Below are 24,350 nucleotides of genomic sequence, written 5' to 3'. Positions count from 1 at the left end.
CACTTTTCGGTGATGGTTACCGGTTGGCGTTACCGTGCAGTCTCTGGGCTTGACGACGTAGTGTGTGACGTGGGCAACGTGTCTGAAAGTTGTAAGTCTTCTGGTAGCTGTGCCAAGAGAAATCTTAATAGGGCTGCACAATTAATTGAATTTTAGTAAACGTAACATTTTGTTCCGTCTGTGTTATTTTTCAGACAACAGCAGTGACCAGTGCTAGTCAGTGCTAGTTAGCGTCTGTAAGCTCACAGGGCTCTAGGGCGTGAGTGATATTTTTCCTCTAGGACGTACATGTGCACCTACTGTACTCGCATCCGCTGCAATGTTGTTTATTTCGATATGGTTTAATGTCCCGTTACATGACCCCTTTCTGTACTGCACTGCCACACAGCAGCGCCGGTCCACACTTCTGACATTTATCAACCCAGCTGTATATTGTTAAGCATGACAATGACCTGTATTTTTACCAGCCTTTCCGTTGGAAACTCTGCTAATGCGGGCGCCACGGTGAAAAACATAGAACATGTTATTGAATGCAACTAACTTCGGTTGGCAGAGTAACAGCGTGTTAGACGGAGCTGCTGAGCCAGCAAGAGATGTGACCCATGGCCAGAATATCATAGTACATAAAAATATAGCGCTGTAACGATACAGACATTTCACACGTGTGTATCCGCCATTCGACCGGTGCTGGACCCATTCATAATGAGTCAGCCAATCTGTCTGTGAGTAGCGTCCATCCCACTCCCCCTCTCTCCCAAGCTCTTTAAATCAGTTATTGTGGAAAACAAGTGGAGGAGCTTTCTCAGAGATACATTTAAAATATATATCTATATCCTACTCTATTTCAGATAGCTAATTTTCGTTTTTGTTTTGCAGCTTTATGTATATACACAACATACAACTTCAACATAAGAAGAATGTAGTACAATATAGATCTGAAAGCAGTTATAAATATCCTATGTGACAAAAATGTTTGGTTAAAATCAACAAATAATCGTGATAATTATCGTGAACACAATATTGATCAAAATAATCGTGATTATCATTTTGGCCACAATCTTGCAGCCTTAAATCTTAATCATTCCCAACCATCAGAGACGCAGAGCGTAGGTTTATGTTAGGAGATAATTATTGCTAACTAACATAATAGTAACTAAAGCTAAACAGCTAATGGAAGCCCAAACTGTTAGCGTGTTTCTCCTGACAAGTCACATGGTTACGACGCAATGTTTACTAAACGTCTGCTACGGAGCCATAACGTGAGATACAAGTGCAAGACACTACTTGCTTTTGGAGACATTGAAACATGCTTTATATATAAACCGTCTTGTATCATGCAGGGACACGCGGCAGCTGATCTACTTTCAGGCTGAAAACGAGCACAAGTTTCTTAAATCATGTGTTCATGTTACAGCCATTCATTATTGTATTGGTATTGTATTATTGCAATCATCTGTAATTATTCCTGTTCATGCACTTGTATAATGTTGTTGTTTATGATAAAGGACACTGATGAAAAAAATGTGAGGAAAGGGTTACTGGCCAACAGGAATCAGACTGGTCTGGAAAATCAGAATAGCTGTTTGTAGTCTTGTGTTATCAAATATTGAATATATAACCAATAACTGACATATCACAAACATATTAAAAAGGCCTTTTAAAGAGTTGATAATGGTTCTGCAATATAATATATTTTCATGTAATGTTTTTTCCTGTTATGTTTAATTTATTGGGCAATAAAGAAAGTGTTTCTGAACTTCAATGACGGGGATAACAGTGATAACTAAAACAGATATACAACACACCATGCAGGGTGTATAAAAATATGTATTGCAAACAGACCTAAGTAGTACACAGATAAGAACATCTGCACCACCACCACCAAAGTGAACATAAAAGAAATATAAAATATAAACTGTAATATATGAACCCACGCAATCGACAGACACACTTGCAGACGGCATCTTGGAAGTTTGTGATCAATACTGTATGGTGACGTAACCAAGTGGTGTCCCATTTCATAGGGGTATGTTTTCACCCCATGCCCTAACCACTAGGTTTTGAGGGCCAAGGGCTACGGGTAGGGGAAGGGAAAGGGGTAAGACGGAGAAATGAGATTCAGCCTTATTCTGCTCTCCACTGGTTTTAACAGTTTTCTTACCTAAATACAGTGATGAACTGTGGGGTCAGCAGCTGTGGCCTCAGTGCTTTGACCTCAGCAACATTTCCCAAAAGGCCCAACATGTTGCGGTGAAGCTCCTGCTTGTCTGGAAACTCCTGAAGTAAGAGCATACAACGAGAGGAGCGGTATGTTATGTGTGTATGTATGTATCTGGAGACTACTGCCGTTATAGTCCAAAAACATGACATTACATAAGGTGCGCACTACAATATATAGAAAAAGAATCCTTAAGGCAGCTTAGTAGAGACGGGACGTGCAGCGTGGGTGAGCGTTGACTCACTTGTAGACAATCCAGAAAGAGACTCATCCCCCGACAGTTGAGGAACATCTGACAGTTGTCAGGCGTCTCATCTGTGATGTTCCACAGAGCACTCCAGGAAAACTCCATCACCTGGTCACACTGAGAGGGAAACAAACACACAACCTTTATAGCAAGAACCCCTTCCATTTGATTGAAATAGTTAGGCAAACCTATGTGATGCAGGCATAGTTATTAGTAGTTATAGTTATTAGTCTATTGAGTCAGGTTTGAGTTTATAGCGCAATACAATTTTTAGGGTCAAAAAATCCAGGAGGTGTAAAACTGAGACTCACCATTCTTTCCTGAAGCTTCTTCTGAATTAAATTCAGCATTGTCTATAAAGGATGAATGAAAAATAAAAATACATTAACCATAATCAGCTGACATCATCAGAGTGATTACACACCAACAGTAGCTCTATGTCAAAACAACACAATGGGCTGTGTTGGTGTGGACATGTAGCTTCAGGATAATAGATTTAGTAAAATGACTGCACAGTACCACTAAACAAGAAGGCAAAGGAATATATGTACGTATGTATGTGTGTAGTGAATGTGACATACATAATTCACCATGTTGCTAAGTGTTGTTCCCCACACATTTGATTAGACATGTAATTTACTGCCCATGAGACACCGCAGATAATGATAACTGTTCAGGGAACACGGCTCCTTTAAATGTTGTGAATGCGTGATGACGTGGGACGTTATGAGGTTGGCATTAGGCCCAGTGCCTTATTCTGTATTTTATGGCTTTCTCCTGTGAATAAACTAGCCACGCTTTTTGCGTGCTCAACGTGAGAAATTGTCTCTTGCATCTTGCCACAATTTCCACACTGGTGACCCCGACTTTAGTCTGCCGGACGGATCCAGAGACACGACACAATCATGACCGCAAATTTTCATGTGCTCAAAGTGAGAAATTGTCTCTTGCATCTTACCAAAATTTCCACATATGTATGTATGTACACTACAGTTTGTAGGTATGTACTGTATGTGGTTGTTTTAAAATTTTGTTAATTAGAGGACAAAAGATAAAATACAGTAAATCCAATTTGAAATTACAGACATATGAGTTAATGTTTGACAAAGCACTCACTACAACTCTGGAGAGTTACCACAGTGGCATTAATGGTCTCCTCTATTTTGATAATTAGTGCAATCCTAGATAGTATTATGAGTGCTTGCATAGTGTCAGACACACACTAATCCTGGTGGACAGGAAATTGACAACTGCGTCGATCTTAAACTAGCAAAGACACTTCATTTGCACTGCTCTGGAGGAACTGTTGGGTCCTTGTAAATTATGGAGTGTGTTGAAGACCTACTCTATCTGTAAAATGTCTTGAGATAACTCTTGTTATGAATTGATACTATAAATAAAATTTAAATTGAAAACTTGTGTCAAGCTTTGTGCTGTGCTGCCCCTTAAGTTGACTTTTTTTTATCCCCTCAATGGATTAACTTTGTGGATTGTGCATGCATCAATAAGTAAGTCTGATGACGATATTATGTAGGATTTATGAATGTCGTTAGCAACAGGAGGCTAACTCACGCGGGTGATAATTTATGTGTGAGCTAATATTGCGCATCTGTTCATGTGCGCTGCAAGAGCTGTGTTTCTGTCTATTTTTTGCATTATTCAGTGCAAATATAACCCAGAATGTAGAATGAGTAATCTCAGTAATGATGGTATATCAGGTTATCACTGTCGCTCTGTTAAAGGCAAAGTTCCACTGTACGATTGATACGCAGATCACAGAGCTCTGATTGAGTCTAGAATTTACGGCAGCGTTGTTAAGTGAAAGTAGGTCAATTTGTAATGTACTGCCCCTACCAGGGGCAGAATGTAATGTTGTCTATTTACAGAGGGCATTTAAATGTATGTCTGATCGTTTCTATGTTAACTGTTAGCCCATAGTAGTAGAAAATACAATATCATTGTTCATCACAACATTTTACTGTAAACCTTGTTAACTGCCAATTTAGGGGAAATCGCTTAACCCTAAAGAGTAAAGCTCATCTTAATGTTACCTTGACGAATCCCATCTTTCCCACAGCTTCCTTGTGGTGGTTGTCCACCTGACAGACCAAAGCATTGCACAGGTGCACAGCAATTCTCTGGATGGACTCATCCTGCCTAGCTGGCTCCAGGATTTTCAGCAGCAGCTGGTTGACGCGACTGTACTGGAACTCCAGCTCCTCTGGAATACTGAAGTTACACAGAGTCAAGCAGCAGTTCCTCTGGACCTGGTGTGGGGCAGGGGATGGGGACACAAAGGGAGACACAGGAACGTTTACAAGTTCTGAAGATCAACAATATAGTAATCATATAGGTATAAAAACCTTGATCTGATTGATCTTATTATTGCTTTAATAAGGCCACACATAGTGAAGACGAAATTCATCAAGCATAAAAATAAACAAATGCATTTTAGTTAAACTATACTTAAAGGTATCTACATAAGAGTGACATTACATTGTCATGAACGTGTCATAAACATTAGAAACAAGTCCTAAACGTTTTTGACATAACACTTCTTTTAGTAAGTGTCCTTTGGTTTTGTCATGACAAGTTATGGTTAAGTTCATGTGTCATGACTCTGTCATATGTTCATGACAGTGTCATGTCGCTCATATGTAGATACCTTCAAGTGAAGTGTTACCTACATTTTACTTGTTTTTGTTTTCAAGAACTACACCTTTTTACACTTTTTCTCATGTTAATTTACCCTGTGCAGATTTTGTTTTGTTGAACAAAATGTTATTACTGTGGATGTAATTAAGAGGTTTTAATAAAGGGCAAAAAATCTTTACAAATTAATCAAATGTTTCTAAAACACAAAACAATTGACAGAATAATTATTCTTATTGTGTCAGCCTTGCTTGTCCGACACTTGCAGAGCAGATACATTACCATAATTGTACTTATTTCATGTTTTTCTACACTACTTTTTTACTTAAAGGGAACCTATTATTTAGCATTCCAGGTTCCTTTTGTGTTGCTATAAGAACATGTTTACATGTTAAAAAAAAACTAATTCTTTTTTAAACTGCCCATGGCTGCTGCACCTGTTGGAGAGCCTGTATCTTTAAGCCCCCCTCCCAAAAAAGCCCAGTCAAGTCTTCCAGCAGTAGTGTGACCCGAAATCGGGGAGAATTGAACAACATTGGCAGCCAAGATTGCAGGCTTTCCTGCCGTTAGCAGTCAGCTAACATTATTATAATTAGAAGCTTTGAAGCTTTGGCCATGTTTAACATGAAAATCTGACATTGTAACATTATAGATGTGACAGAAAATACGGGAACATTCAGGGGTTTTCAACCTTATCTGTATCTACCTGAGTGAGGTATACGGTGTGAAAAATTCTGCAATTCTTTCTAAAGTTTTCTGTGTCTCTGGGGCTCAGCCGGCTGCAGCTGTGAAATCTGCTCTGCTTCCTCAGTGAAGTCACTGCACCACAAACTAGCTATGTTTCCAAAACCGAAAATATGAGTGCAGAAGATGTAATGCACAAGGATTTTTTTGGGATTTTTTAAAAAGTGTTTTAGTGGACTCTTAACTGTTCGTGTCTTTGCCCAAATCGGCCCCCAGAAACTTAATTATGCTAAGTGCTGTTGCCGACAACAGCCCTGTGATAGCTAGTGTGTGCCTTACTGCATGAACGTTTTACTCCTCACTTGGAAGGAGATGCGCTGGAGACCTTTAGGATCCCAGAGAATAACTGGAATAGATGACCGAGACCCACAGTGTAATTATGGGTCGGTTTGTGGGGTACAAAAGTTTGGGCACCCCAGGTAAAAATTTGTATTAATGTGCATAAAGAAGCCAAGAAAAGATGGAAAAATCTCCAAAAGGCATCAAATGACAGATTAGACATTTGTATAATCTGTCACAAAAAGTTAGATTTTATTTTTAAACTTTCAAAATAACAGAAAACAAAAAAATGGCGTCTGCAAAAGTTTAGGCACCCTGCAGAGTTAATACCTTGTACTTCCCCTTTTGGCAAGTATCACAGCTTGGAAACGCTTCTAGCCATCAGAGAGTCTTTCATTCTTGTTTGAGGTATCTTCGCCCATTTATCCTTACAAAAGTCTTCCAGTTCTTTGAGATTTCTGGGTTGTCTGTCACGCACTGCTCTTTTAAGATCTATGCACAGTCTTTCAATTATGTTGAGGTCCGGAGATATTCAAGGCCATGGCAAAACCTTCAGTTTACGCCTCTTGAGATAATCCACTATGGATTTTGAGTTGTGTTTAGGATCATTATCCATTTGTCTCTTTAACTTCAGCTTTTTCACAGATGGCTTCAAGTTATTATCCAAAATTTGCTGAAATTTTATTGAATCCATTTTTCCTTCTACTCTTGAAATGTTCACTGTGCCACTGGCTGCAATACAACCCCAAAGCATGATTGAGCCCCACCCCCCCATGCTTAACAGTTGGACAGAGGTTCTTTTCATTAAATTCTGTGCCCTTTCTTTTCCAAACGTACCTTTGTTCATTCCGGCCAAAAAGTTATTTTAACCTCATTGATCCACAGAACTTGTTCCCACAATGCATTAGGCTTGTCTATATATTCATTTGCAAACTTCAAACGCAGATTTTTGTGGTGAGGACGTAGAAGAGGTTTTCTTCTGATGACTCTTCCATGAAGACCACATCTGTACAAGTATCTCTTTATAGTGGAATGGTGTAGCACAACTCTAGCGTCTGGAGGTCTTTCTGGATGGAATCGTGCAGTCAAACGTGGGTTTGGACTTGTTTTTTCACTATCCTGCGAGCTGTTCTGTCTGATATTTTTCTTGGTCTTCCAGATCTTGCTTTGACTTCCACTGTTCCTGATGACGGCCATTTCTTAATTACATTCAAACCAGAGGATATTGGCATCTGAAAACCCTTTGCTATCTTTTTCTAGCCTTCTCCTGCTTTGTGAGCGTCAACTATTTTCCATTTCAGTTTTCTAGACAACTGCTTAGAAGAAGCCATGGTGCTGATTGTTGGGGCGAGGTCAGATGAGTCTGGGCATTTATAACCTTAAGATGGACATCACCTGGTCTTTCCAGACGATGATTGAGAACAATCAATGACATTGTCAGGGTTTAGCTTTCCAAAAGGGGGCGTTGCATGCTAGAAACTCTGCACATTCATTCTCATTTTTACCTGGGGTGCCAAAACTTTCGAGCCCCAATGTATAGGTACTGAGCATGTGTTTGTAATTCAGCCCTGTGTGTAATGTGTGTACTAACAACAGAGTGTAAATTGTAAATGTGTCCTTGCAGGACTGATAAAGTATACATTAATATTATTATTGTTTCTATTATTATTATTATTATTTCTGTCATTGTAATTGTATTTTTGTCATTGCAAATGTAAATGTCTGTAAAGAGAGAGAGCTGTGGGAAAAACATGGCGTAGGGCCGGGATATTTTTCTGTTAACCCTCATGTCCTCGGGTCAAATTGACCCGTTTTTCTATATCAATGTTCATTTTAACTACCCAAAATAACATGATCGATTCCAAACAACGCTCTTTGGCAGGTACAAATCTCTACTTTCATTAATTATGGGAGGTCTAATTCAATTTTCAAGCATTTGAAAAACATTTGAAGTGGTTTTGAAATATTATGGAGTAAAAGTTGACATTTTCCAGTCTGTGATTATCCATCAACATACATTCCTTTAATTTTAGTCTAAATAATTCCTTAGGTATAATTTCCTATAAACAAGGTTTATTGACCATAAATTCCAAAAATAACTATAAAACTAAAGTTATTAAGTTAGTAAGTGAGAAACATTGAAAAAAGGGACAAAAACATAAGAAAAAGTTAAAATCATTGACTAAAAAGCGTCAACTAAAGTGTTGACTTTAAATTTTGAGGGGATGACAACACAAGAGTTAGGGTGTAAGACTTTTTCCTTTCTTGACATTTTGGGAGTTTATTTTGTTTCCTGAACACGAGCTTGGAGAACTGGTTGCTCGCACACAATGCATCGGCGGTCACGGCTCTGCGAGCGGGAGAACCTGCTTTCCCAGTGAGTAGCACACACTGAGGAATTTATTTCATTAACAGACTACATATACCATCAGTGGCTATCCACAAAACTAGCAGCCATTCAGAAATTCTCCCTTCATGAAATACATTTTGTCAAAAATAATAATTTTAATAAGAACCTGTCTCCCGAAAGATGAAGTTTAAAAGAGTACAAATATGAGTATGATGGTTTTCAATATTGATTCTAATACTAATGTTTGACATTATGGTCAGCACCAAAAAGGGCTTAGGTTTAAAACCAAAGTTTTGGTAATTTGCATTGGGACTGTCAGAGAACATTAACTTTCATGTCCCCATTTTCTAGACATTGATGGCAACAATGGCACTCATGTCAGCTTATAGTTTAAAGATCTTAGCTTATAGTTTAAAGATCTATAAGATCTTTAAACTATAAGCTGACATGAGTGCCATTGTTGTCATTGAGACGATTCTGGCTTGTGGGTGCACAATTCAGAAAATGTCACGATTCACTATTGATTTTAAGGCTCAAGATCCCATCTGAATATTTTTTTCAATTCAAAAACAATTCTCAATAAAAACAAAACCATTCACAGTATGGAAACGTAGTTCCTTTTCCCATGTGAGCATTCATCACGCCATTGAAAAAAGAAAATAAATATATATACATTTTTGGATTTCTATGATTTGATTTTGAATCAGTAGTGCTTGATTCATGAATGTGAATCGATTTTTTAATCACCGTTTTTAATAATTTCAAGTCAAGTTTAAACTCTACTCTGTCAACTTTGCACTTTCCGGGTCCTTTTGTTTTGTTTCAGTATAGCCAATCCCACAGTATGGGACGTATTGTTCTGTTTCTACTGTTAGAGTACAACCTTGTTTTGAGAAGGATCTAGATATCGTCAATGTCCACTTTTTAAAAAGGAAAGTATTAGCCTACACTTCACAAACAAACGTTAGGTTGACCGAGTAGACTTACGGTGACCTCCTGGTACTGCTCCATTCCATTTAGTACCACTTGAATGACCTCTCTGCGCAACCGCACACTCTGGTCACTGCGGTACTCTGTGTTGGTCAAGTAGAACAGAGCAGCGCTGCCTGTGACCTGGATGCTCTTATCATATTTATGGCACTTCAATGCTGCTATGACAAGCTGAAAGGACATAAAGTTCAAAGGAGATGTATGAGGGAGTGGCACAGTCATAAGAATGGCACAAAGATTTAATTGGAAGCCGCTGGTGTCACATTCCTTAAAAACAACCCAACTCAAACATATCATACTTGCAAAGCCCGGAGCAGTTGACTGCAGTGTTGAATCCTGGCGATGTCAAACAGCTGATTGATGGCTCGGTGGGCCAGCTCGGGGCGGAACTCTGTGTAAGCCTCAATGGCATTCAGGACCTGCTCTTCGTTCTTTGACCCAGTCACCTGAAAAAGCCACAAACAAAATCTGTTAATAAGCATTATTGGTCCAACTAGAAGACAACTACTTTTTAAGACTCCGCAAAATCCCTTGAGTTGGTCAGACTCTTTTTTTCAAGATTCATGGCCTATTGCTTTAGTTGTGGTGCCCAAAATATATGTACACTGTAAAGGGTATCCAGCCCTTAACATTTTTCAAGATTCATAATCCCTTTTTTATCCCACAATGGGGAAATTCACGCTGTTGCTGCAGCAAGGGATAGGAGGAAAAATTGATGACAGAGATAAACTAACAATAATACAGACGGACGGACGGACAGACACAGACAGACAGACAGACAGACAACCAGTACCTTATAAGCAGGGATGTGTGTCACATTACAGAGGGTGGTGTCATACAAGCCCAGAAACTGCAGGGGCCTCTTCAGCTCTTGGAAAGGAAAGATGCTGCTCTTGCACGGCTCAATGCTGAAAGAGAAAAAACACTGATTTGTTTAGATTGTTCATTTGAAAGTAAATGACGAAAAAAAACACGGAATCTTTTTTTTTTTAAATATATATTTAAATTCTAGACTTGGTTACCCACCTTGGCCGACCCATAGCTTCTTCAAAGTGTGGAACCGTGCCGTTGTCTAGCATAATGTGACCTGAAATGTCTAGTGACACCAGGTTGACCAGACGCTGTACGATGGCTGTCAGGATTTTCCTGGTCATCTTAAACTTAGCGGTTCGCCTGCTCTCCCGCGAGATGTCAAGATGCCTGAAGAATGCAAAGTCATTCAATGACAGTGAAACATTCTGTTCAAATGATCTGTGGCAATGTAAAGGGAACATGTGTATTGGGATTTTAATTGTTATGAATACTCATATTGTCTATGCAATAGGAGCAAATATATACTAGGGCAGACTTAAAAAAAATCTAAAAGGAAAAGTTTTATCCTTTAATCCACTGTGATACAAAGTTGTATATCAATTAAAATGGAAAAAATTGTAGGTGAGACGTTCAGATAAAATCACCCTATGACTGCAAAATATCCCCAGTCCATCATTAAAAGATGATGTAACAACTTTGAGAAAAGTATGATCTTCCCAAGCATGATCTTCTTTAATACCTGCAGATTGGTGACTTCTTAAATAGCGGAACTACACTCAATATTGATGCCACTACATCTGCATTTGAACAATTGCTCCTCCTTGACCCAGTTAAGAAATCCATCTTGCTTTTACAATGTCTTAAGCCAGACCGATGTGATAAATGTACAGGATGTTATGCAAAAATGGCAAGATGAACTTGGTATAGATATTGATGGGAATAAATGGACTAAGATATGGACTCAAACAAAGAAAATGTCCGTGTGTAACCATGCCAGAGTGCTGCCATTTAAGCACCGTTTACAAATCTCTCCTAACAAAAGACGTAAATTGAACTCCCAACTCTCATCTGCATGTTTAAAATCTCAGTGGGAACCAATACTCATTGTATCTGGTCTTGTCCTAAAATTCAAACATACTGGCTGGGTGTTTTGCAAGATCACATGGACCCTCTCTCTCTAATCCTGGGTTTTACCCAGTTAAGATACATGACAAACCCCCTACTAAATCAAACTGGCATAAGATAATTATGGAATGCTTTCCTCTTGAGTACCTGACCTGTCTGCTTCACTCTTTAAAGGGACAGTTTATGAACATTTGGGCTCCACATGTTCACTTTTCCAACACCACAGTGGCTTCAAGGCTTTTGAGTGTTGTCCTTGGCTAGCCTCTGCCTCTTTCCCTATGTCCTAATCATAACACTGTACGTGTAACCTAGACATTTTGATCTTCCAAAACTGAGAACTAGGGTGTGTGTACACACACACACACACACACACACACACACACACACACACACACACACACACACACACATATATGTATACATATCACCCATTGCCTATATACAGCATATGAAGCAGGCATGATCAATTTGCAATTTATGAAAAGGACTGCAATACCAGGGAGCGTTAGGAGCAAAATGAAAACCTGTACACAGAAGATCCCCCCCAATCTTACCTTAGATTAATTATCTCCACCACTGTAGTGACCAACTCCTCCGACAGATCCACATTGTAGAGAACAAGTGATGCTAGTCTGTCTTTCCACTGGGTGAGAAAAGCTGTTCCCAGCAATTGTACATTTGACAAATCTAGTGAGGTGAGTGACTTTAGGGGTTTGAGCAGTGTCTCCACATCCACCTCGTCAGGCAGTCCACCTAAGTTGAGCAACCTGAGGCGGTTGAACCCCTGGAAGTTAAAGTCCGTCTCTAATGCTTGCCTAGAAGCAGGGCTCTCCTCCTCCTCGTCCTCGGTGTCTTCGTTGCAGGCCAGTGGGGCTCCGCCTTTCTTGTAGAAGATGTGGCTGCAGCCAAAAAGACAAAGAGACACCAAGGTCTCACGGAAGCAGGTCAGTGTTTTCAAGCTGCGGGATGACAAACTGTTGCAGTAGGTGAGGTGGAGCTCAATCAGGTCCTGGCAGACAACACAAAGTAAATAACTGATGAATTAGTGAATCATTTTGAAATTTTGATCGTCTTGCAATCATTAAGAACTGTATTATCCTTTATAAACTATAAAGCCACAGGTAACTTACAACAAAAAGATATCCATTTTTTATTATTTATTAACCATGATAATACAGACAAGTCTGCAATTTGCAATAAAGTGCCCTTTATTACAATATCTTTGGAACTAAAGTAAACATACCATTTAAATGGGAAAATGTTTCACACTACATGATTGTTTTGCATGATTTAATAGACAACTAAGATGGGTACCAATCTGCATTGACCAATAGCCTTTAAAAAACATACCAACACACATGTATACATGTATTCCATCCCTAAGGTGTCAAACAGCCAAAAGTATGAACTGGAAAAAGTCTGAACTAGTAGAAAGACGAACAGAATTTGAAATTGAAGTCCCTTACAAAAGTACATCAATATACCCTATTTTAGAATTGCCCATGTTTGTAGACCCACCCTTGTTCTAATTGTTTAAATACATACCCCAAGTAACCAGCACATACCTTTGAACAATACATGCCTCAATAGCAACCAGAAGAGCACTTGAAGGGTGTAGACCTCTGCCAAGACATGCACTATCACGCAATGTTATTGTTAATGTGAATTTCTGATTATTCCATCACTACATGACAAGCAGCACAAGTGTCCTCTCTCCCAACGTTTCCGACAGTAAAAATATGTTTGTCTATCTGACCCATGATTTGGATCTGCTCCAAATTTTAATGCTGCATTCAACACCATTGACCATACCATCATCTTACAGAGATTCTTCCAAGGTATGCTTAAGTTAGCAATGGTCTTCCACAAGGCTAAGGTGCTTGGATCAATTCACCTTATATATGCTTCATATAGGCAAAATTATTAGTAAACACTCAATTAACTTTCATTGTTACGCAGATGACACGCAATTATACCTATAAATCAAGCCAGACAAAACCAGTCAGTTAGCTAAACTTCAAGCATGGATGATTTACAATTTTCTGATGTTATACTCAGAGAAAACTAAAGTTATTGTGCTGGGCCCTAAACACCTCAACACCAATGCTGAACAACTAGTCCAAGCATTTGTTTCTTCCAGGCTGGACTACTGTAATTCTTTATTATCAGGATGCTCAAATAAGTCCCTTAAGACTCTCCAGCTGATCCAGAATGCTGCAGCATGTGTTCCGACAAGAACTAAGAAAATAGCTCATATTTCTCCTTTATTAGCTTTGCTGCATTGTCTTCCTGTAAAATCCTGGATTGAATTTAAAATCCTTCTCCTGACCTACAATGCTCTAAATAGTCAAGCACCATCATATCTTGAAGAGCTCCTAGTACCTTTTTATCCCACTAGAGCACTGTGCTCCCAGCATGCAGAGTTACTTTTGGTTCCTAGAGTCTCTAAAAGTAGAATGGAAGCCAGAGCCTTCAGCTATCAGGCTCCTCTCTTTTTACCCTGTCTCTCTTAATTATGCTGTTATGGGTTTAGACTGCCGGGGGACTTCCTTTGACACACTAAGCTCCTCTCTCCCCTCTCTTTCCATTTGTGTGCATCCATGTCCTAGAAATGTTTGTTACTAACCTAGCTCTGGGGAGTTGTTCCCCGTAGTCATTATGTTCTTTTTACCCCAGCCCTGCAGGGCCCTGCTATTCTGGTCTGAAATTGTCATCGTAGGTGCATGTCCACTGTGAGAGACATAATCTAAAAAAATAATAATAATCCAGAAATCACAATGTATGATTTTTTAAATATTTATTTGTATGATAACATCTAAAAATAAGAATTTGAACACCTGTCTATCAGCTACAATTCTGACCCTCAAAGACTTGTTAGTCTGCCTTCAAAATGTCCACCTCCACTCCATTTATTATCCTAAATTAGATGCACCTGTTTGAGGTCATTAGCTGCATAAATAAACCTGTCCACCTCATACAATCAGTAAGAATCCAACTACTAACATGGCCAAGACCAAAGACCTGTCCAAAGACTCTAGAGACAAAATTGTACACCTCCACAAGGTTGGAAAGGACTACGAGGAAATTGCCAAGCAGCTTGGTGAAAACAGGTCCACTGTTGGAGCAATCATTAGAAACTGGAAGAAGCTAAGCATGACTGTCAATCTCCCTCAGACTGGGGCTCCATGCAAGATCTCACCTGATGGGGTCTCAATGATCCTAAGAAAGGTGAGAAATCATCCCAGAACTACACGGGAGGAGCTGGTCAACGACCTGGAAAGAGCTGGGACCACCGTTTCCAAGGTTACTCTTGGTAATACACTGAGACGTCATGGTTTGAAATCATACATGGCACAGAAGGGTCCCCTGCTTAAACCAGCACATGTCAGGGCCCGCCTTAGGTTTGCCAATGACCATTTGGATGATCCAGAGGAGTCATGTGAGAAAGTCATGTGGTCAGATGAGACCAAAATATAACTTTTTTTGGTCATAATTCCACTAACCATGTTTGGACGAAGACGAATGATGAGTACCACCCCAAGAACACCATCCCTACTGTGAAGCATGGGGGTGGTAGCATCATGCTTTGGGGGGGGGGTTTCTGCACATGGGACAGGGTGGCTGCACTGTATTAAGGAGAGGATGACCAGGGCCAAGTATTGCAAGATTTTGGGGAACAACCTCCTTCCCTCAGTTAGAGAATTGAAGATGGGTCGAGGCTGGGTTTTCCAACATGACAATGACCCAAAGCACACAGCCAGGATGACCAAGGAGTGGCTCTGTAAGAACCATATCAAGGTTCTGGCGTGGCCTAGCCGGTCTCCAGACCTAAACCCAATAGAGAATCTTTGGAGGGAGCTCAAACTCCATGTTTCTCAGCGACAGCCCAGAAACTTGACTGATCTAGAGAAGATCTGTGTGGAGGAGTGGGCCAAAATCCCTTCTGCAGTGTGTGCAAACCTGGTGAAAAACTAAAGGAAACGTTTGACCTCTGTAATTGCAAACAAAGGCTACTGTACCAAATATTAACATTGATTTTCTCAGGTGTTCAAATACTTATTTGCAGCTGTATCATACAAATAAATAGTTAAAAAATCATACGTTGTGATTTCTTGATTTTTGTTTTTAGATAATGTCTCTCACAGTGGACATGCACCTACGATGACAATTTCAGACCCCTCCATGATTTCTAAGTGGAGAACTTGCAAAATAGCAGGCTGTTCAAATACTTATTTTCCTCACTGTATGTTCTGTGATACAAATACGCAGCACTTTTTTCTCTTCAATCCCGGAATGTTGCGTGGAATAACCAGATCTTCCACTGCTTCGCTCTACATTTTTCTAATTATTACACAGCTTCTTACCAAATCATTTAACATAACATATAGATTTAAAAAGGATATTTTTTAATTTAAAAACAATTTTATAGCATCCACTGCGTCCATAGCAACGCAAACTCTGTAGCTGTTTCATGCAACCCTCCAGCTATCACTCAACACCACAGAATCACCTCCTCCTGGCTTGGCATCAGACTGGTTTGTGTGCTGACCTTGTTCCAGCGATGAGCTACCCAAATGCCAGCTGTTTGCAGCAAAAATATTCCTGAAAGAAGCCACTGGTCCTGCGCGCATTTTATCCCCTCTTACGTGCTGTGGTAGTAGCCGTATATTTACCGTCAAAATGAGTCGGGATGTGATGGGTTGCTGCCTAGCTAGGCGGACAAATTCCTTCAACCAGCCTGCTGTTTCAAACACTGCGGATTGTGAGCTAGTGAGCCATCAAGGCTGCACTCGTGGTCGTTATGATTCCCATTAAACTGAACATTTCCGTTGATGGTGAAGTGAAACAAGGTAAATAGGACTTTTTTGGGAACATTTATGTTGACTTTTTTTTACCCTAATTCATCTCATTTCCTTCTTGCACAAGAATTGCGGTACCTGGAAACACAATGTTACAATGTAACTGTTGTCCCTACAGCTGAAGTTACGGCATAGCGATCATAGACTGTTCAAAGATTCAGGTCAGCACACACACCAGTCTGATGCCAAGCCAGGAGGAGGTGATTCTGTGGTGTTAAGTGATAGATGGAGGTCTGCATGAAACAGCAACAGAATTTACGTTGCTGTGGACGCAGTGTACCAAAAGTAGAGACGGTTCAGACTATTTTCTTTTGCGGTTGCAATACAATCGTTTTTAAATCAATAAAATCCTTTTTAAATCTATATGTTATGTTAAATTATTAAACGATTTGGTATAAATGCTCACCAGAGCTGCTGCCAATGCCTGGATTGGAGAACAGGATCTTGCTCCACTTTTCCTGAATTTTTGCAACAGCTGATGAATTAGCTGGACTTCTTTCAGCGGACTGAAGGATGTCCTCCAGAGTGATCAACACTGCATCTGTGGCAACGCTGTGCTATGCATGGCAACGCTGTGCTATGCATTGCAACGGTCTGTTATAAAGAATTAGCAGACCGTAGAATCCATATATATATCCAAATAACAAAATTGATTGACTGATTGATTGATTGTTTGATTGTCTTATGTTTTCTAGTTGAGATGTTCCAAAGAGGTGAACAGGAAATTAAAAGATGTAATCAGCTAATTCTGAAAAAATAATATTTGACTAACTTCTAACATCCTACCTGTTTTTTAATGGCCTCCAGATCTCTGTCACGCACAAAATCTTCTCTCAGCTGTACCCTGGTCAGTCTGGTGCTTCGAGGGTCTGAGAATAATTGGAAGAAGCTCTCCTCTGGTTCAAAGTTACTGTCTGTGTGGACCAACTCCATGTATCTGATTAAAAAAGTTTTAAAAAAAACATAGGTGCTTCTGACAGGATAAATATTACGAAATTGGGTTAAACATCAATTGATGTATCCTACTACGTACGTGTTGACCAGCTTGTCGCAGATTTCACTGGGAAGGAAGATGTCCGAGCGCAGACAAAGTTTGTTCCTGGATTCCTGGTAGCACATGGTTTTTCTAAGGTTCCTCAGACAGAAGACTGTTGCCAGAGTCATTAGGCTGTCAGGGTTGTCTCCTGCTTTGGCTGCCATGTTAGCCTCTTGTTCTCTGCCTCAGATCAAAGACAGGGCAGTGCAGGGACCTTAGGATGTGTTTATTGAACAAAGTAAAGTGTTAAGATACATTTCTTTTCACAGAACACTTCTTCTGGCAGTAAAACAGCAAAAACAATTCTGTTGACATTTTCACTCCAATGTGAGGTTTTAATTGAAGCAACTGTGAATTTAAATAGTGCATGCGTAAAGTCGCTGCAATTATAACTTCCACAATCAGCTAATATCAGACTCATTATTTCACTCACTTTAGCATTAATTGCAGCTATACATTAATGTTTTATGGTTTATCTATTTAGCTTCATATATATGTATGTAAAAAATGTTGTGTGATACACTTTTGCCCAAAACCATGTGACAAACAATGGGTTATACAACATAGATAGTAATTAAAGTAACGACATTCTATCCAAGACATAGAAGAATTATCACCTGGACAAGACATTACAGGTGACTACTGCATTTACCATGTTTACTAGCTAGCTACATTAACTAGTCCACTTATTACGGTCAAAATACCTTACTGTCATAATACCCTGAGCTCATATCTACATTTTTAGACAAACGTAACCTCTTATGAGTATTGCAGACCTTTTCATGCTTAGCAAAGTAAGCTGTAATGCCAATGGCTGATACTGTTAGCAAGTAACGTTTGCTACTTTGCAACAACTCGCAACGCTATATAAATATATCTATGGCACCGTGTTTCACCATTACCAACACAATTACCCTATATTATCTATATTAAGCTGAATGAATCCTGTTCATAATGATGCTACTAGTTTGTTAACCAAAGTTAAACACAAACAGCAATGACTCCTGGGAGATCCAGCAGACTGTTACTAAGTTAGCTAGCTTCCTAGCTAGCTACACTGTGGAATAATTTACTTTAAAAACAGTAATGCTAGATCGCTACTGGCAAACAGACAACTATACGCCTAGCTACTCGCTTACACCAACCCAGCACACCAAAGACCAATGCTTGTTATTCTAAGTTAAGACTCAACTTGCCGAAACGGTGTCACCAGTACATTTCAGCGTCTAAATTAGCTTGGGGCTAACGATGACTTTCCCTACTATGATGTTAGCTAACATAGCCAGTGGGGCTAGCGCTAGCTAAGAGCTCTGTGTAGAATGCAGGCTACAAATAGTGGTCAGCGGTGTTTAAGTGCATGGCTCATCAGGCAGTGCTTTACCTTAGCTTTCGCCAAGGCTATATGTCTTGATGACGGCGAGAAATTGAGTTATTATCATCGGTCTTCACTCATCTGATTTTCGTTTTCGTCCGATGTCAACAAACAGACTCCTCGCTCCTCCTCCTAATTCGTCTCCTCCTCCTTTTTCCCATCTCTTCCTCCTGCTCTTCCCTTTCCTCTGCCTTTTTTCTTCTTCTATTCCCATAACTCGGCCTTCTAGTTTTAATCATTAATACTATAGTAGGCTATATTCTATTCATGTGTCTGTCACTTATGTCAGCAATAACCTCATAATAATTATTCATTTACCTAATACCTATTATTATTATAATTAAATTATTAGCTAGCTAGAAGCAGTTGGTCCCAGTGATATTGCTTAACAGTTTAGCCTAGTAAGTACAATGATGGGAGATGCAGATCCTTCACTTAAAAGTACTAATTCCACATTGGGAAAATACACAGTTGTAAGTGAAAGTCCTGCATTGAAAATGTTACTTAACTAAAAGTATGTAAAGTGTCACCAGGAAAATGTAGCCTACCTAAAGTAGCCTATTAAAAGTTAAAGTATGCAGCGGAGAAATCCTCACATTTTTGTTACTGGAAACGATCAAAGTTCGTCAGCTAAGTGTGTAATCGGCTTATCATTTCCTCTATACTTGTAGGCCCATGTTGTTGGGTAGTTTAATTCATGATATAACATTGTATTTCATAAACTACATGTGTTGTGTGCACAGAAATCCAAATGTGTAAAGTAACTAGTAACTAAAGCTGTCAGATAATGTAGTGGGGTAAAAAGTACAATATTTTAATTCAATTTCAATTCAATTTTATTTATAGTATCAATTCATAACAAGAGTTATCTCAAGACACTATACAGACAGAGCAGGTCTAGACCATACTCCAGAATTTACAAATACCCAACAGTTCTAGTAGTCTCCTCCAGATCAAGCAACAGTGCAACAGTGGCAGGGAAAAACTTCCTTTTAGGCAAAAACCTCGGACAGACCCAGGCTCTTGGTAGGCGGTGTCTGACGACCGGTTGGGGTTAGAATGAAGAGTGGAAATAAAAGTCCCAAAAAAGTTGTAGTTTGTAGTAGTTCTTTGTAGTAGTTCGTGGCATAGCAGGGCACTGTGCGGCATTACAAGGCACAGCAGGACGTAGCTGGGCACCGCAGAGCGTAGCAGGATGTATCATGGCATCGCAGAACGGAACTTGTAGCGGGACCATGGCGACAGCTGCAACCATGATTTTGGAGCCTCCCTGATCCGAGGAAACATGCTGGGGGGGGAAAAGAACATAAGGACTCCGGGGAATGACTCCCCAGAGCTAGGTTAGTAACAAGCATTCCTGGGACATGGATGCACACAAAATGGGAAGATAGAAAGATAGGAGAGAGGGGCTCAGTGTGTTGAAGGAAGTCCCCCAGCTGTCTAAAACTATTATAGCATAACTAAGAGAGACAGGGTAAAGAGAGGAGCCTGGTCGGGCTAGAACTCTCCCCAACTGGATCTGGCTGTATGCCGTGCCTCCCTCTAGTTTTATTATATTATTGATTATATGATAGATAGATCTGACAACTATGACGAGAAGCAGGTGGGCCGGGTTAGGCGGACGCTGCGACTCCTCACTTCCTAACTATTTTCAAGTCAATTTTAGAGGTGCTCAGTCCATCACGGGAAGTCCCCCAGCAGTCTAGGCCTATAGCGGCGTAACTAATGGATGGTTCAGGCCTAACTATAAGCTTTATTATAGAGGAAAGTCTTAAGCCTACTCTTAAAGGTGTCTGCCTCCTGAACCCAAACTGGAACCTGGTTCCACAGGAGAGGAGCCTGATAGTTGAACGCTCTGGCTCCTGTTCTACTTTTAGAGACTCTAGGAACCACAAGTAACCCAGCATTCTGGGAGCGCAGTGCTCTGGTGGGCTAGTAAGGTACTATGAGCTCTTTAAGATAAGATGGTGCCTGACCATGAAGAGCTTTGTAGGACTTAAGTACAGTACATGAGTAAATGTACTTAGTTACACTCATCCACTGAGTAAGTAGTCTACTTAAGACACTTGGAAAGACCCCCCCCCCCCCCACACACACACACACCCACACACTTAACTTCAATACAACAAATAAACGGTGTGCCAAACTGTTCCAGCATGGTTTATTCTGTATTATAATTTTTTTGGTTTTTACTTATCTGTGAAATGACAGCATTGACTTTCTCAGGTCAAGGTGGGCAATTGCCCCAGAGCCCAGATCCCAGGAGCCCTATAAGACCTGAGATTGACTGTGTGTAAATTTGCAAATTGTTCCAAAATGCATCACTAAAGTCTGGTATCAACAGAGGCAGGTGCTGCAATATTACCTGATCTTGTGGCCCTGTAATATGGCGTAAGTGTTTTCCTGGTTTTAAAGGCTGCATTACGGTAAAGGGATGTCATTTTCTGACCTTACCAGACTGTCGTACCTTTTCTATTATTTGCCTTTACCCACTTAGTCATTATATCCACATTGCTGATGATTATTTATCTAAATTGTCATTGTGAAAACACTAATAGTTAAGACTACAATACCGTTTTAGCATCAATATTGAGGTATTTGGTAAAAAGTATTGTGATATTGATTTTCTCCATATCTTGTCCAGCCCTATATTTAGGCAAACTTATTGGGTTTTTTATTATAGTTACGAACCAATTTTAACAAAAACATCTCCTCTACTTCAATGGCATTTTGGCTGATTGGTTTTGATTGATACACTGTAAACGGTCAGAAAAAGAGGTGGGGACACTACTGGTTCTAACCTTTAAAACAAAGACTGGGTGTCTTAGAGAGACATAACTGTGCAGGCACACATACTGCAGTCAACTTCTCACTCACTCATTTACTGCAATAAGAGAAACATCAGACAGTCACATCACACCTATGGTATGTGTAATTATCACTATGTGGTTTCAGGCGGCATGGCATGCATCAGCACTGCAGCTGTCGAGGGGGGAAAGTGAGTGTCTAACACTTGGTGCAAACTATCTCAACAGCTACTGTCCAGATTTCCTTAGGATTTAGTATCAATATTCATGGTCCCCAGGGCCCAGTTTCTCAAAAGTAACCCAGTGGGATTTCAGATCACGGAATGGATCGAATCTTGGAAATGCGTTTTTCAAAAGCAAAAGAGGGATTCTGAACTAAGATCAGACTATATAATCTGATTTTACATAAGCTCTGGATCAAACCTGCCCTTTGGGTTTTTCAAAACTTAGAACTCAGTTCGGGATCAATTTGGTATAAAAAAAGAACAAATCTTGCTTACCCAACTGCAGAAGAAAACAGAGCAGAAATGGAGATTCATCTCCTAAAAGCAGAGATGGGAAGAGCTGGTATCTGTCCTGTAAATGATTGACTATTGGAAAGTATTGTTTTTGTTTTGTTTCTTAAAATTAAAACAAACCACCTGCTCCTCCACCCTGACCCGCAGCAAGGGCAAGGCACCATACCCCCCCCCCCCCAACTGCGCTACTTGCCAGCAAGCGGAGAAGAGCTAGGGCAATCCCTGCTGACCACTCACACCCAGGACAGCTCCTGTTCAACCAAGGTACAGGAGCCTCACAAGTAGGACAAATAGACTTAAAACCTGTTTTTCGTAAACCGTCAGGGGCCTGAACTTATAATACGTGTGTGTTAAATACTGTGTGAATGTTGTATATATCGCTTCTTTTTATTGTTTTCATTGATCGCTTATATTTAGTATGCACTGGCCGAGGAAGCACTGCAATTTCACTGTATAATTGATGTGCAATGACAATAAAGACTCTTATCTTATCTTGTGGCCACCGGTGTTTTGCCTACCTGTTCTTTGCTAAGCCAGTTGGCTACACTGTTGGTTCCACTTAAATGTACAGTGTGTAACTTTCTGCCCCTAGGGGTCTCTCAACCAAAACCATGGATGGTAAACAAAGACTTTTGATGATGTTGGGAAGTTGCATGGAATTATGGGGGTTGTAGTTTTTAGTGCTGATTAGAATGCATCTGTTAACCAATGAGTTTACCCATACCAGGTTATTCACGTTACGTTTGGATGTTGTGACTCGGGTGATTGGGTCTTATATGGTTTCCCGACGCTTCATTAAATAGCTCTTAGCGTTGTAAGCACCAGGTACTGGAGTTAAGTGCTGTCCGGGTGGATTTCTGGCTGGCTCCAAGGAGCTTAAAGTTTGATTTAAGCCAGAAGTTCCAAAAACTCCATTATATACTCAAGGATGACTAGCACTTCAACATCACATACATAGATGTTGAGAACATCTTCAGTAGGACAAAGATTAATAGAAGTCATGGACCTGATAACATCTGTGGGCGTTTAAATAAAACATGTACAAGAGAGTTGAGTCACATATTCAAATATATTTTTAATAAATCCCTGCTGACACAACATGTACCAAAAATCTGAAAGGATGCTGTAGTGGTTCCAGTGCCTTAATGTAGTAGTTCCAAAACTCTTAAAGATTTTAGACATGTTGCACTTACTTCAATTTTAATGAAAACATTTTGTGTAATTGATACGGTCACAGATTTTCAGGATCACTGAACATGCATTGGATCCCAATTTGCCTACAAGCCACGAAGGGGAGTAGAAGATGCCACTCTCACTCTGCTTCATTTGCTCTTCAAACACCTTGAGGGAAAATGGTCCCATGCACAAATTCTTTTTATTGATTTTTCTTTTGCCTTTGTCACAATTCAACCTTATATTTTAGCCAACCACCTTGTTGAGCAATTGATTTTTGTCCCAATCTTCTTGGTTGGATTTTGGATTTTTTAACAAACAGGACACAGAGAGTAATAATAATAATAATAAATGTTATTTATAATGCACTTTTCATCAATAAATCTCAAAGGGCTACAGGTAAAAAAGAGAAAAATAGGTGATCACAAAAGGCGATGCTGGTTATGGATGATGATTTGGTTTGATGAGGAGTTCCATCCAGGATGGCTTCGGTTTTGGAGCTATTGAGTTTTAGTGAGTAAGGGTGAACGAAGGTCTGTCTGGTCAGCTTTACTCTTCACCACTTCTGTTCATTCTATATACAAACATGTGTCAGAGCAAATAATGTAAATAGGACCTTCATTAAATATGCGGATGACTCAGTTATAGTGAGTCTGTTCCATAAAAACGACAGAGGCCACGGACCAATAATTGAAGACTTTGTCCAATGGTGTGAGGACTCACACCTTCAATTGAACATATCCAAAACAAAGAATATGCACATTGATTTCGGTGAAACTCCTGGATATGAGGCCACATTTATAAATTGCCGACAAGTGAATCTTGTAGAATCCTATAGATATCTAGGGACAATTATCAACTCTAAATTAAATTTCCAGGAGAATTGTGAAGCTGTCTGTAAAAAAGGACAACAGCGTCTATACTGCTTAAGAAAATTGTTCATATCATTTTCATATAGACAAGACCATAATGGCATTATTGTATCATGCTTTTATTGAATACATCATAGCATTATAGTTTAGGTGTGTCTCAGTTTAGCACAAGAATCGCCTACATCAAATTGTAAAATGGTTAAGTAAGCTGACTGGGGAGTCAAATGGCGGTTTTCCACTGCGTGGTATCTACTCGACTCGCCTCGGGTCTACTCGCTTTTTTTGGTTTTCCATT

At 39.8% G+C, this 24,350-nt stretch overlaps 1 protein-coding gene and 1 long non-coding RNA gene across 2 annotated transcripts in view; one reads left to right on the top strand and one right to left on the bottom strand.

Moving 5' to 3' along the window:
• zer1 (zyg-11 related, cell cycle regulator) overlaps positions 1-18,871 on the bottom strand; it is a 28,127-nt gene extending 9,256 nt beyond the window's left edge. The window contains exons 1-12 of the mRNA XM_034895724.1: positions 18,695-18,871; positions 17,311-17,527; positions 17,064-17,214; positions 11,973-12,427; positions 10,507-10,680; positions 10,274-10,388; positions 9,780-9,926; positions 9,478-9,651; positions 4,517-4,732; positions 2,777-2,818; positions 2,463-2,582; positions 2,162-2,277 (exon numbers count right to left, since the gene is read on the bottom strand). Coding sequence (XP_034751615.1) covers positions 2,162-2,277; positions 2,463-2,582; positions 2,777-2,818; positions 4,517-4,732; positions 9,478-9,651; positions 9,780-9,926; positions 10,274-10,388; positions 10,507-10,680; positions 11,973-12,427; positions 17,064-17,214; positions 17,311-17,477 — 1,877 coding nt within the window. The 5' untranslated portion in view covers positions 17,478-17,527; positions 18,695-18,871. The remainder of the gene's footprint in view (positions 1-2,161; positions 2,278-2,462; positions 2,583-2,776; positions 2,819-4,516; positions 4,733-9,477; positions 9,652-9,779; positions 9,927-10,273; positions 10,389-10,506; positions 10,681-11,972; positions 12,428-17,063; positions 17,215-17,310; positions 17,528-18,694) is intronic.
• Positions 5,723-24,350, top strand: part of LOC117958949 — an 18,986-nt gene continuing 358 nt past the window's right edge. Inside the window, exons 1-2 of the long non-coding RNA XR_004659829.1 lie at positions 5,723-5,734; positions 8,873-8,878. This is a non-coding gene — a long non-coding RNA (uncharacterized LOC117958949). The remainder of the gene's footprint in view (positions 5,735-8,872; positions 8,879-24,350) is intronic.

This window comes from Etheostoma cragini, chromosome 16, assembly GCF_013103735.1.
Source record: "Etheostoma cragini isolate CJK2018 chromosome 16, CSU_Ecrag_1.0, whole genome shotgun sequence".
Classification (NCBI taxonomy): domain Eukaryota; kingdom Metazoa; phylum Chordata; class Actinopteri; order Perciformes; family Percidae; genus Etheostoma; species Etheostoma cragini.
Note: the sequence above shows the minus strand (reverse complement) of the source record. Positions and strands in the feature narration are given on the sequence as shown.